Below are 13,019 nucleotides of genomic sequence, written 5' to 3'. Positions count from 1 at the left end.
ACGAAGAGCCACACATACATACACACACACACACATTGACTCTGTAAATATTTAATATGTATTTGTGTAACCTTAATCTCTTTAACTTTTCTAATATGTAATCTGTAATGAATATGTAACTTAAAAATATGTAACTCTTGTCATGAGTACCGTAGTACCTATACGTATTGTCACCTATTACTCAGAATTTCAAATGTAACGCTCTTTGCTCTATTGTAAAGCGTTGGGACACCTTTGGGTAATGTCAGCGCTGTGTAAAAACGCATAATTAAATGGCAGTCCCAGATCTTTAAAAAAATTAACGCAGACAAGGATTTGTAATTTTAGTTCACTTAATTGCATCCATTTGAACTAAAAGTCTTAAAAAACAATCGAAATAGAAAAGTACTAGACTGGAGCATTGTGTCCATGGTGACGAGGAGGCATCAGCTAAGAGTAGGTGATGGTTGGCAGTCATGGATAGACAAGGACTCCTCCTACGAGTTGGCATCCCGTGGATTTCACATTGTGGGCAGCAGAAGCAAGGGGGAGTCTTAACAGCCCCCCCCCCCCCCTCTCCAATGCATCAGTTTTTGCACTCTCTGGTTCATCGACCAGCTTTGAACTCGCTCATTCATTAATTTTCACAGAACACGGTGAAACGCTTTATTTTTATTTGCAGTTTTAAACAGGCGAACTAGGCCCAATGGCATTGGAGCACTTTACATACGCACCAGATGACTTTACACAAGGTCAGATTCACTATTAACGTGTTTAAGGTGAGATTAGGTGATTTGTCCAGAATCACAGGATGCTGAGCCGACGCCAGGACTCTGAAGCTGATTCCAAAGTCGATAGCTCTAGCCGTTATCCCACATCTACTCCCACATGGGTCAATTAGAGAGCTCTGACAGCGAAAGCAGTTAAATTATCTTCATGCAAGTAGAACACCACATTAATGTTTTCCTAACAAATGCCAAAGGGGTGGGGGCGGCTTTGTGCTATTATGCAAGCACCCCCTACCTCGCCTCTTATTCCACGCATGGTGTGGTCTACTCCAGAGCAGCCCGAGTGGGAGATCAGTGCCCCCCTACATGGACAACCCTAAGCCCACACCTACGCACCACGACCCTCACTCATCTGCCACCCCTCCAAACCCCAGGCTGTCCATACATATGGACAGAGGGTCGTAGCTGGGCCCAGCAGGAGAAGATTGCCTCTTTATCTCGGTGCCCTCCCTCTCCCCACACTCCCCCCAACCAAACAAATAACTTCACAATGTCCCACTCGCCTCCCCCAAGCCTCTCACAGTCCCCGGGAAGTCTGGGGCAGGGGTGGTGCTTGGGGCCCTCCTCATCACCCATTGGCTGTGACTGCAGTGGGCGGGACCGGCTCAGGAAGTGGGTGTGTCCGGAGACTGCTGAACTCGAAAAAAAAAAAAAAAGGTGACGCGGGGGGGCTCACGTATGCTCCTCGTTATTTGACAAGGTACAGCGGGGCATGGGGAGGGAAACGGGGACCAAGGCCGTCCTTCCCGTCACCCTGCCTTGCCCTCTGTTCAGGGGGTGCAGCTCTGCACTCCTCTAGCACAGCGCCCTCTGTTTTTTTTCTTTTCAGATTTATATAGCGCATACTCGACACGAAGGTATTGCAGCGCTTCACATGAGCACCAGTTTAGAGCGTACATTTCTATAGTTGCATTTGTTTCCTCGTTGCACTACTTAACCCCTACTAATCCCCCGGTACTGCAGAACTTCAGAGGGGACGAGCACCAGCCGGGCCGTGTACGGGGTACCATGGTGAACGGGGATGACGCCATGAACACCACCATCTTTCTCTGAGGTCAAGCAGAAATGCCTCGGAGAAACGCAGCGTCATTTTCGGATTCGGGCGTGTTTTTCTTTCTCTCCTCTTCCCATTGGCTGGAATGTTTACATTACAGAGGAGATAAAGAAACTAAAAAACACACCCCCGAATCCAAAAAAGACAGGGCTTAAATCGACATAGGCCCCTCTCCTCCAACGCCTGGCCTCCATTTAGGAAGCCAGCCAATGGAGAAGAGGTGCGGGTTCAAGCCCCACACTAAGAAACAGAAGATCTCGCCGGCGAGACTGCGCAAGCGCAGCCTACGCAGGCCAAGACCTAAAAAGGGGCTTCAGGTCAGCTTTCACTGCCTTTTGTCAAAAGACATTGTTGGATCATCCTACTGTAGCATTTTATTCTCACGTCTTTCCATCAGGTTAGATGTGTCCTTTTTCCTTTTGGGGAATACATGAGGTACTATTTTATATCCGAAAAACAGACCATTATAACACTTTTAATTCATTATCTAATTTGTCTATTGTATATAAAAAGCAATTTTATGTTTGCACACCAGCAGAAATTTTGTACCTGTTTTTTGTCATTGTCAAGTTAGGATACATAAGTCTCTGCATAACCCAAAGATGTAAGAGGCCAGTCCACCTTTTACTCCGAGTGCCATGTGGTTGCTGCTGACAACCAAGCTGGGAACAGGAAAGCTGTAGTTTTATTAAAAAGCCAATAGATGTCCTCAAAGGAGGGTACAACTGTGTGAATGCAGAAGCTGCACTATATAGCCATAAGATGTCCGCACAGAAGAATAGAATGCAGATTGAAAGCAACATTTACACTATTCTCCTGACAGATCTCCTAAGAGAAGATGGGGGACTGCAGTTGTATTAAAAGAAAGATAGGTATGCTCACATAAAAATATAATAGGGGGAGAGAGCTTGCGCTATGCTAAACGGTATCTTATAAAACATTAGTGCTGATGCAGGTGGGGCAAAAAATTCAGAGGATGGCAGTATTTAAGTGTCACAGCTCGTCCTGGTTGAATACTTAATGGTTTATCCAGTTCAACTTTCACCCTGAAAGCTGTTATTGGCAATTTTTAGGTTGAGCAATGAAGACCTCTTGTATATACTTATATGTGTATGTACTTTGTGGGCTCTGGAGATCAGCCCTAGGACTTGTCTGCTTCCGCTTAGGGACTTTTTTGCATTTCAACAGCCTCTATTTAACTGTCTTGATAGAAAAAGACCAGTAGAGGTCAGTAAAATACCAGAATTGCTTTCTGCTGAGGGACTTTCTTTTACATTTTTCTGACAATTGCCTCTATTTAACTTTCTTGATAGAAAACAACTAGCCGAGATCAGTAAAATACCAGAATCACTTTAGCATTCTCTAGATTCCAGTCTATAGAAATAGTCTTCCACGAGCGCATGTAGACAAGAATATTTATTTCAAATCTTGTATTTTCAGTGATATGACCACCGAAAGCCCTGATTTTTTTTATTAAAAACAGAGGTTTGGACTATACCATTTCCTGCTGAAAGGAAATATTTCTCTCCATGTGTTCCCATACCTGGTGTGTCATGTAGTTTGGTGCTTACTTTCCCCCCATGTTAAAGAACAGTAGAGGTTTCAGCACCCAGGCTAATGTGCTGCATAGCTAAATACATATAAGCTGCCCAGCTCTCCTACGCCGTGGTCCCCCGCACTAGAAAGACCAGATCGGGAGGCCACTCCTTCTCCTTCCGCACGACCAGAGCCAGGAACGACCTTCCGCTCCACCTCAGACAGATGACATCGCTCCCCATCTTCGCAAGAAACCTCAAACCCGGCTCTTCGACAGACCCCCTCCTCGATGGATTGGAACCTGCGACCCCCCCCCCTACCCCCCGCCGGCAGCTTGAGACCCTTATGGGTGAGTAGTCACACTTAAAAAACACCTGATTGATTGAAAGGCGAGAGACTGTATTGCAAATGCTTGTTTTTTTATTAAAACGTATGCACAGGAAGAGAAGTACGTGGCCAATAAGAAAATAAATGTGTGATTCTTGCACTCTTCAGTCATAGGCACTTGAAGCATAAGTTATGTAATCTCTCGTATCTATTCTGTGTAAACAAATATTAAACAAAGACATGAGTGTGCACTGACAAAGATGGCATCTTGAGAGATACATACAGCACTGAACTGCATATAGGTGTTTTCCACAACCTCAGACAAGTGTTGGAAAGCTGAAGTGTACCTATGCAGATGTCCTCACAAGTAAAATGGAGATGGAAGACTTGTGGTACTGGACTGCAAACAGTTGCCTTCTGAGGAAAATACAAGGGTGAATGAAAGCTGGATTATACTACCAAAAGGAGGTCCTCGCAGGAAAGCACAGCTGAGATGGAAAGCTGCAGTTGCACTACATTACCACAGAAGTACTCACTTGAGGGCACAATAGATACGGAAGGCTTGTTGTACTCTACTACCAATAGAGGTCCTCACAGATGAGTTCAATAGCGTGACAGCCCTTCCTGAGCATATACTAACATTTTGGAAGTGAGAGTTATGCAACAGGCATGTGCCTGGCAAACTGTCAACACTGTCCATAGGACAGGGAGGGGTGGATAGTGAAATAAACAGCTCCTTCGTGAACATACAAGGTCATCAGCCATAAAAATAAGAGATACAAATATCGAGGGAAAAATACCACCAACCACTTAGTGACCCATTTTCCAAATGCTATTTTAAGCGTGCACAGTCATATTCTGTGATATCTTTCCTAAGAAGTTACTTTTTTTCCCCCTGTGATTAATTACCAAGGGAGAACAATCTCAAAGGATTATATGGCTTCACAAACAGTATGATCAAATTGCCACTTTCATAATGCCAACCCCAATAGGAGCTTCGAGAAAATTAGTTTCACAAATTTGTAAATATTTTTGCAATCTATGATCACAGAGTTGTGCACTAGTATCCTTACCAAGTTTAAAAGCAGAGAAAAACAGAGCTCCATGTTCATTATAATGACACTGCAGTAATGTGGGAGCTGAAATCTGCGGAGGATCATGGTACATACGCATAGTAAGCATGCGCAAGTTGATTAAAAGTAATAAAATGCAAATTACACTTTAGGGGATGAAGGGGAGGGAAAAAGGGAGATGGAAATGACTTTTCATTCTTCCTACGGATATATTCTACTATGCATTGAAAGTTTAAGGCTTTTACAGTAAGCGAAATTTAAAAATGATGAATCACAACCTGAAGGCCACTTTACAATATGGTACACATGCAAACCATTCTCGAGTACACTATTTCTGCTGTAGGCACTAGGCTATAAAAACCCAAATGAATTATGGGATGAATCCTTACATTTATAACGGTGGAATCAGTGTAACAATTATTTGACCGCACCTTTCCCATACTTAAGTGTTTGGATAGTGACACCATAAATATGTATAATGCTCACGCTCTAAAACAAATCCCTCGGCCATACAGTTCTCTTGTCCATCCATCTTGGCATACATAAAGGTCCCAACCAACTACCCAGATACACACCATGGCCACGTCCTAGGTCTAGTGGCACACCCCACTTTCCTTTCCTGGAACACACAGTTAACCGCATTTAACTTATTGTAGATTTGTTGATATAGAGCTGCCTGAGCACTAAATATAAAAGCCTGCTTTCAAACAAAGTGTAATAGGACAAGAACTTGCACAACATTCCCAAGGGCAAGAGCAACATCATAACCACGTTAGTGAGACAAGTGGGAGTTTTGTACATTTGTGGTTGGCATCAGTGTAACATCAGAGCATTAAAAAGAATACATACTTTTGTAGTCATCTGTGACTACACATACACAACCGGAAGGTGTGCACGATATACAAATTTGCATAAGGAAGCAATTTGGGAATGGAGTAAGGGTGTTGGTGTACGAAGGAGAAACGGATAGCACATGAAACTCTGCTTGGTGATAATAATGTGACACAATATATATCTAGGAAAGCGACATATTATGACCAACAATCCCTTGCCCATTCACCTCCCATTGTTCATACAGAGCCGTCACCTGCCTCACACAGCACCTTCATCCTCCTGTCACAGTACACACAGTGGTTTATCTAATCGGTCTGGTAAACTGTACCCTTATCTACCTCTCCTGTATAAAACATAACCTACAGCTCTGAAACACGCTGTGTTATTATGACCACTACACTTGTAAATACGGTGCAATTATCCTCTTCGGCCTCCCCCCAAGACTCAGTGCCATCACCGACCTGAATGGTACACCATGCCTCACACACATCATAACCAGTACATCGTTCTCCCACCGTTTGTGGTAAAGGTAATGCCACCGACCTACTATTTTGCTTTTAGTACTAGAACGCACTGCCATAAACACACATTCCCAAAAGTCAACTACCCTGACACAAATAGCACTTGTCCAAAAAGCGCTTCACTGACCCGATCCTCATCTATTTATCCTTATACACACTGTATGCCCAAGCCAACACATGCAATGAAACATACTATGCTCCAACACCACGGCTCAGGGACACTGTAGCTTGCCCTATACATCTTGCACACACGAGGCCAATCAGGGTCATAATGCAGACCCCTGCAGGATCTGGTATTTAGCCTCTAGGCTTTAACACACAGTCCCCTCCTCTACATGTACTGGTACAGAGTAACTTCTGACTGCTGTACCTCAGTGCCAGCTCTCTACTCACCTGGCATTTAAAGTGCCTTTGTCATATTCTCTTAATAACAGCGTGCCGCAGCACCCAACAGGCCTAAACTCGCCTTTACTGATAGACATATGGCCGTCTTCATGGTACATCCAGACCGTCATACAATTATCCATTTAAACACAAAAGCACAAAGGTTTCCTCGCCGAATCTAATACAACTACTACTTTAAGACCCATTACCTGGTGTTAAAGATACACCCACATGCCCCTGTAAGAGAAATTACACACCTGTCACTGTACTGAATTGCCATCACCCACCGCATCGATGCACTCAGCGCTCTGCTCCACCTCCCTGCTACATAAACTATTCATACAACACACAAATAGTGACCACAAACAAGGTTCTTTCATAAACCATGATCGCCTACGACGCGCTTATAGACAACGCTTTAAAGCGCATAGTAAACAAATCCGCGGAAACAAGCTGTCAGGGCCTCGGAAGCAGCGCCTCAGCCCCTGTCTGAACCCTCGGCCCGGCACCGACCTCCTAATGCGGCCATTCTCCTTCGGCAGACTACAAGCAGACGTCATCCGCCTTGCTCACAGAGGCCGGATATTTAACCACAGCCAATACAATTCACGGAAACTGGCAGTCCCATGACGTTAGGCGTTTCTACTGGTGAAAGCTCGCATGGGCTCCCGGGGATTGTAGTTTTCAATACTGCTATACGACAGGTTTAAGAACAGTGTACTTCCGGGCTCTTGTTGACATATTCGTGCTCAGCATGTGGCACTTAACAGCCAAGTCAAAGAGAGCGAGTGAGGCTGCGCGTCAGTCAGTTTGCGGGACCCTTTTCTAGACGGAGCTGTTTCACATAGGCTCTTCAGCTCTGGATCTGCTTTCTGCATCTGTTAGCGTGTTTTTTAGAGCACTTTATTTTTTTTAAACTACAGGAGTATTTTGTTATCATCTTGCAGATGCGTGAATATTTCAGTGATATCAAGTGGTAGTCGTGTTATTTTAAAGTGATTTGAGAAGACTACTAGCTAGAGTTGCCACCTGTTCATTTTTTTACCGGCACCACCGCTATTTTGGTACAAAAATAAACAATAGCACCGAAAGCTGTTATTGTTAGCCTTTATCTGTGCGTACTACAAACAGTAAATATAAACGGACAGCACTAATAGATATGTTCATCTGTCAGTATATTTTTAGGTCGAGCATTCAAGACCGCTTGTATATACTTTAGTATATACTTATATTTTGTGGGCTCTGGAGATCAGCCCTAGGAATTTTTTTCTGTTCAACTGCCTCTATTTAACTGTCTTGATAGAAAACGACCAGTAGAGGTCAGTAAAATACCAGAGTTTCTTTGTGTTGTGGGGCTTTCTTTTTTAATTTTTCTGGTAACCGCCTCTATTTAACTTTCTTGATAGAAAACAAACAGCAGAGATCAGTAAAATACCAGAATCACTTTAGCATTCTCTAGATTCCAGTCCATAAAAATTGTATCCACGAGCACCCATGTAGAATGGAATGAATAACAAGATCCAGACAAAGCAATGTTGAAGTGAAGTCTTGTTTATTCCATAGAAAGACCCACGACCTCCAGTTACAACAGCAGAGCCTTCAATGGGCTAGAGATTCCAATGCAACAGAACATTAAAGTAATATACTTTCCACTAGTGACCTAACGCAAAGAACATTCTACTAATGATCAAATGATTAAAGTAATACAGTAAACATTAAGGAAACACAATACAAAATATATAATACAACACCACATATTACCCCCCCCCTTTTTTTAATAAACAAAAATAGACTAATAATATACATCATCTCTGGAGTGAATGGGAGCTGATCTTACTCTAGAACTACATCTAGTCAAGTTGTCTCCGTCACCTCCAGAAGTAACATTTGACTGTGTTGCAGAATTTATCGTGGGAATATCGCCTCTATCCAAGTTAACACTAGAAGAGGTTGCTCCACCAATTTGCAGCCTTTCATGTCAAGCTGCATGAGTCAAAGTATCAAGGTCATACCAATCACTTCTTTCATTCTCTCTTGTAGAACTGATTTTTTGTAGGATTATTTTAGCTTGTTCACCTGTCACCTTAACTAAAGCTTTTCTATTCCACCATCCCTTATTCTGTAATAAGACTGCCATTCTAGTTATTTTCAATACTTTCACTGGTTCTGAAAACTTCGAACAACCTTTCCCTACTCTAATAGGTTTTTTAATTAAAACCCAATCACCAATACTGAGAACACCTTCTTTCACATGCATTCTTTTGTCATAATAGTGTTTATGCAAATCTTGTTTCCTTTTGACATGTTCCCGAACATCTTGTAAATCGATATTGTGAGCTTGTTCAACTTTATCCAATAACCATGTTGGACTAAGAGCTGAAATAGGTTTTCTCCCTCTCAATAACACAAAAGGAGCAACATTAGTAGTGCTTTGTGGAGTGATATTATAATTCCATACTTTAAAATGTAAATATTCAGCCACATCTAAGTTATTGGCAATTAGTGTCTGAACTCCATCTTTTATTAAGCGATTAGCTCTTTCTACTAGACCATTGGAAGATGGACTATACAATGGTGCAAGAATATGTTTAACATCATGTTTATCCCAAAATTTAGAGAAATCTTCAGATACAAAATGAGACCCATTGTCCGTAACAATTTCCTTTACTCTACCTTCAATACAAAATAAGTGCTTCAAAAATGAAACAACAGAAGCTGAGTCTGCACTTTTGACAAAAGAAAATACAACTACTTAGAAAAGTAGTCAATAGCAACAATAAGAAATCTTTTGTCACCTTTAAAACATTAAACGGTCCAGTGAAATCAAGACCTATTTTTTCCCAAGCATTATTCGGCCAATTCACAGGACATAAAGGGACTGTAGTTGTTCCCCAATGTTTGTCAGAACATAAACATTCAGAACATGTTTCCACAAATCTTTTAACTTGGCCATCAATTCCAGGCCACCAATACATTTGTTTAATTTTCTTTGCAGTTGCAGTAATACCGAAATGACGATTGTGAACCAACGAAATAATTTTAGCCTTAAGATTAGTCGGTGGAACAAACAAATCCTGCCTAACTAGAATGTTATTAACTACAGATAACTCTGAAGCACCCTGGGAAAAAATTATTTTGACATCTGTAGACATACTCCTTTTACATGGCCAACCTTGAATCAGAAATTTCTTAACCTGAATAATACAATCATCCTTATCACAACTATCAAACCATTCTTTTTCTGAAATTTTAAATTGTTCATTTATATCACTAACTGTAAAAACATATTCCAAATCCATTCCCTCATCACTATCAACACAGTCACCGTCTAGAGGTAACCGTGATAGACAACCCGCTCTGACATTTTTGCCTCCTGGAATATACTTTATCTCAAAATTAAACTCTTGTAGTCTTGCTAATAATCTAATGAGTCTAGAGGAAGCCTTATTAGAAGAACTATCCCCTAACAAATAAATTAAAGGCTTATGATCTGTATGCAATTGAAATTTTGTACCCCAAATATACATTTTGAATTTCTCAGAAGCCCATGAACATGCAAGTGCTTCGCGCTCAATTGTACTATAATTATTTTCAGCATCATTAAGAGTGCGTGATGCAAACGCAACAGTGCACTCCTGACCATTTACCATTTGGCTTAATACTGTGCCAAGACCTTTAGCACTAGCATCTACTGTAATGATACATTCCTCACCATGAGTAAAAGGTTTAATAGCTGAAGCAGTAGTAATTAACATTTTGACTAAAACAAAAGTGCTTTGACATTCATCAGACCATACATGCTTAGCGTTTTTCTTCAGAAGATTTCTCAAAGGTTGAACAATGACTGCATAGCCCTGAACAAAACGTGCATAATATTCACTTAAATAAAGAAAGGCTCTAAGTGAATCCTTGTCTGTTGGAATTGGTGCATCATTAATACTTTTCAACAACGAAACTTTAGGTTTAATACCATCTTTAGAAATATTATGCACCAAATAATTGACTTCTTGAGAAATAAGTTTGCATTTATCAAAATTGATGGTCATTCCTTGAGAACCCAGTTTAGTCAAAACCTTTTCTTACAAGATTATGTGTTGATCATAATTTTCAGTGTAGATTAATATATCGTCTTGGAAAGCCTGTATACCTTTCTCACCCCCAAACAGTTGATCCATTAACCTTTGAAAAACACTGACAGCGGATGCCAGGCCAAATGGCTTACGCTTGTACATATACACGCCAAAAGGTGTCACAAATGTTGTAAGAGGTTGCGAATCTTCAGATAAGGGAATTTGATGGTACGCAGAACGTAGATCGATGGTAGAAAAATATTTGCTTCCTCCTAATTTGGCCAACATTTCATGAATTCGGGGAAGGGGAAGGCAGTCTACAAGAATGTTTCTATTGAGAACTCTCAAATCCGCACATAGGCATATATCACCCATACTTTTGCGTGCAACGACAGCTGCCGAAACCCATTCTGAAGATTCTAATTGGTTAACAATACCTTGGGAACACATATCATCTAATAATTTTTAGGTCTCGTCTGAGACAGCGCTTTAGCGCTGCTCTGGCGAGACTTATAGTAAGCGAGTTTTGGAAGTGCAAACAGTGGCTTTTCAGGCCTCCAAATACAGTGCATGTGCCCTGTGCGCGCGCACCATTTGGCAGCCTGAAAAGCACTGCCTGATCACTTGCTTTGATGTCCTCAGTGAGCCGCGCGGCCACTGAGGACATCAAAGTGCACACCATTTGCCACCCCCTTGTTTTTTCCTTTGATCCCTATCTTTCCCTTCCTCAATCTCACCCTCTCCCTGCCTTTTACAACTGCGGCCCGCACCACTTCGCCCGCCCCCACTCCCGCCTCCCACTCCCTCCTCGTCAGCTTCAGTGCCTCTTGTTATATCCTGTATTCAATATTCGTCTACCGGGATGTTGTTACTTTCGATATTCCATAATAGATCCTTGAAGAACTGAAACGTCATAGCTCCTAAACAGCTTTCCCTCACTTTCCATAACGTTCGACACTTCCACAACCTTTCAACTCCATTGAATGAATTTCAAGTCAGCCAGGAATGATTCAGCCACTGTTTGGCTTTGCCAGCCACCGTGCTCAGCGAGATTTTTTTTTTTACTTTAAGCGCGAGGCGCGCGTGTGGCCAATGCTTGTCCTTTTTGGACCCTTTCCCACTCCTGTGTCCATTCTTTACCCTCTACAAACGTCTATTCGGGTTTACGTTGACCATTCCACAGGCAGCCACATTCTAGTGCCAGTCTGACACCCTCTGTTTTACGTTTCTGTAGCCAGCCACAAGCATTTTCAGGCCCTCTGATAATCTGTTGTAAATCCTCTAACATACTCTGGCAGAATGATCGTGCCACAGCTATGTTGTGAAGCAATTTTCTGTTTGCAACCCACGGAGCTGCGTCTGCTTCTCTCCTTCCACAATGTGTTCCAGATTTTACTGTCCCCCGTAGTCAGGCTGTGTTCAAAAGTCTCTCAGCTTTTATTCTCCATGGAGGTCCTCGTATGCCACATGACTGGTATCTAGCAGAGCTAGTATCGGCTCATTGCTCTTTTGCGTATTCATAAATGATGGGGAAAAAAGATGAACACACAGTCCATCTTTCTGACATTGTAAAACTATATATGATTTTAAATAACAATGTAGGACTAGGAAACATTAACGGTATGACTGCATAGGGGAACTCTCAGGGGAAATAGGCAGCCAAGAAAATCGCGTAGAGTTTGTGAACAAGCTGTGACTGGTCGCTTCTAAAGCGCTTCAGAATCTTTGGATAATGTCCGGCGCTATATAAAACTTCACACATACACTAATAAACAACTCGCGTGATTCAATAATGTCTAAACAAACAAACAGTATGCCCGGCAAACAGGTACATCACAGCAAAATGGAGCAAAGCCAGGCAAAGTCCCAGCTAGCGCCGTGACACCGCTCGGCGTGTATCTTATGCTACAAGTGACTTAAAGAAGAACAGCCATTCGTAATATTAGGGTCCCTTTATTCTCCTGCCCCACAGACTCCCTGTTCTCTCCCTCATCGCACTCCGGTGTGCCTTGCTCTGGGATTTGCTTATTTAAATTTTTTGAACTATATTCCCTTTGATTACGGGAGTCTACTTTTTAAACAAGGAGGACAAAGTATATATACCAGAATGCATTATAATTTAACACGGAATACTAATTACCAATAGGACTTCAGGTTTGTTAAATACTTTTGGCTGGAAAAATATGTTACGGCCTGGTTCCTGCTAAAACTTCTCAACATGTCTGCTGGTACTCCTCTGTTGACAGATGCCCTCACAGGGTAGTGCCACTTCACAGTAAAAGTAAATTCCCTCTTCTGAAACATGGCCCGCTGAGAAACACTGGACCCATTTGATTAAAACTGTATCAGTCATATTAACAAACGCTGGTCTTGCCCCATTAAATGTATTGCAGCCCTGCCAGGCAGATTTGTAGCGCGCACTGTCACCCGGGAGGGTAGGGCCGGCTTTAGCG

The 13,019-nt window shown here is 42.2% G+C and overlaps 1 protein-coding gene across 4 annotated transcripts in view; it reads right to left on the bottom strand.

Moving 5' to 3' along the window:
• Window positions 1-7,097, bottom strand: part of KBTBD8 (kelch repeat and BTB domain containing 8) — a 54,184-nt gene extending 47,087 nt beyond the window's left edge. For 2 of the 4 annotated variants that reach the window (XR_014968509.1, XM_085624768.1), the window contains exon 1: window positions 7,010-7,097. Coding sequence is in view for 1 of the 4 variants with exons in the window: in XM_085624768.1 (XP_085480894.1) it covers window positions 7,010-7,025 (16 nt within the window). In the remaining 3 variants the exon portion in view is untranslated. Of the gene's footprint in view, window positions 1-6,753; window positions 6,778-7,009 lie in introns of those variants that run through there. The other 2 variants (XR_014968510.1, XM_085624770.1) reach the window with 2 other exon arrangements.
• Window positions 7,098-13,019: the final 5,922 nt, after the last annotated feature.

This window comes from Triturus cristatus, chromosome 9 (assembly GCF_964204655.1).
Source record: "Triturus cristatus chromosome 9, aTriCri1.1, whole genome shotgun sequence".
Lineage (NCBI taxonomy): Eukaryota > Metazoa > Chordata > Amphibia > Caudata > Salamandridae > Triturus > Triturus cristatus.
This window is presented reverse-complemented; position numbering and strand designations above follow the sequence as displayed.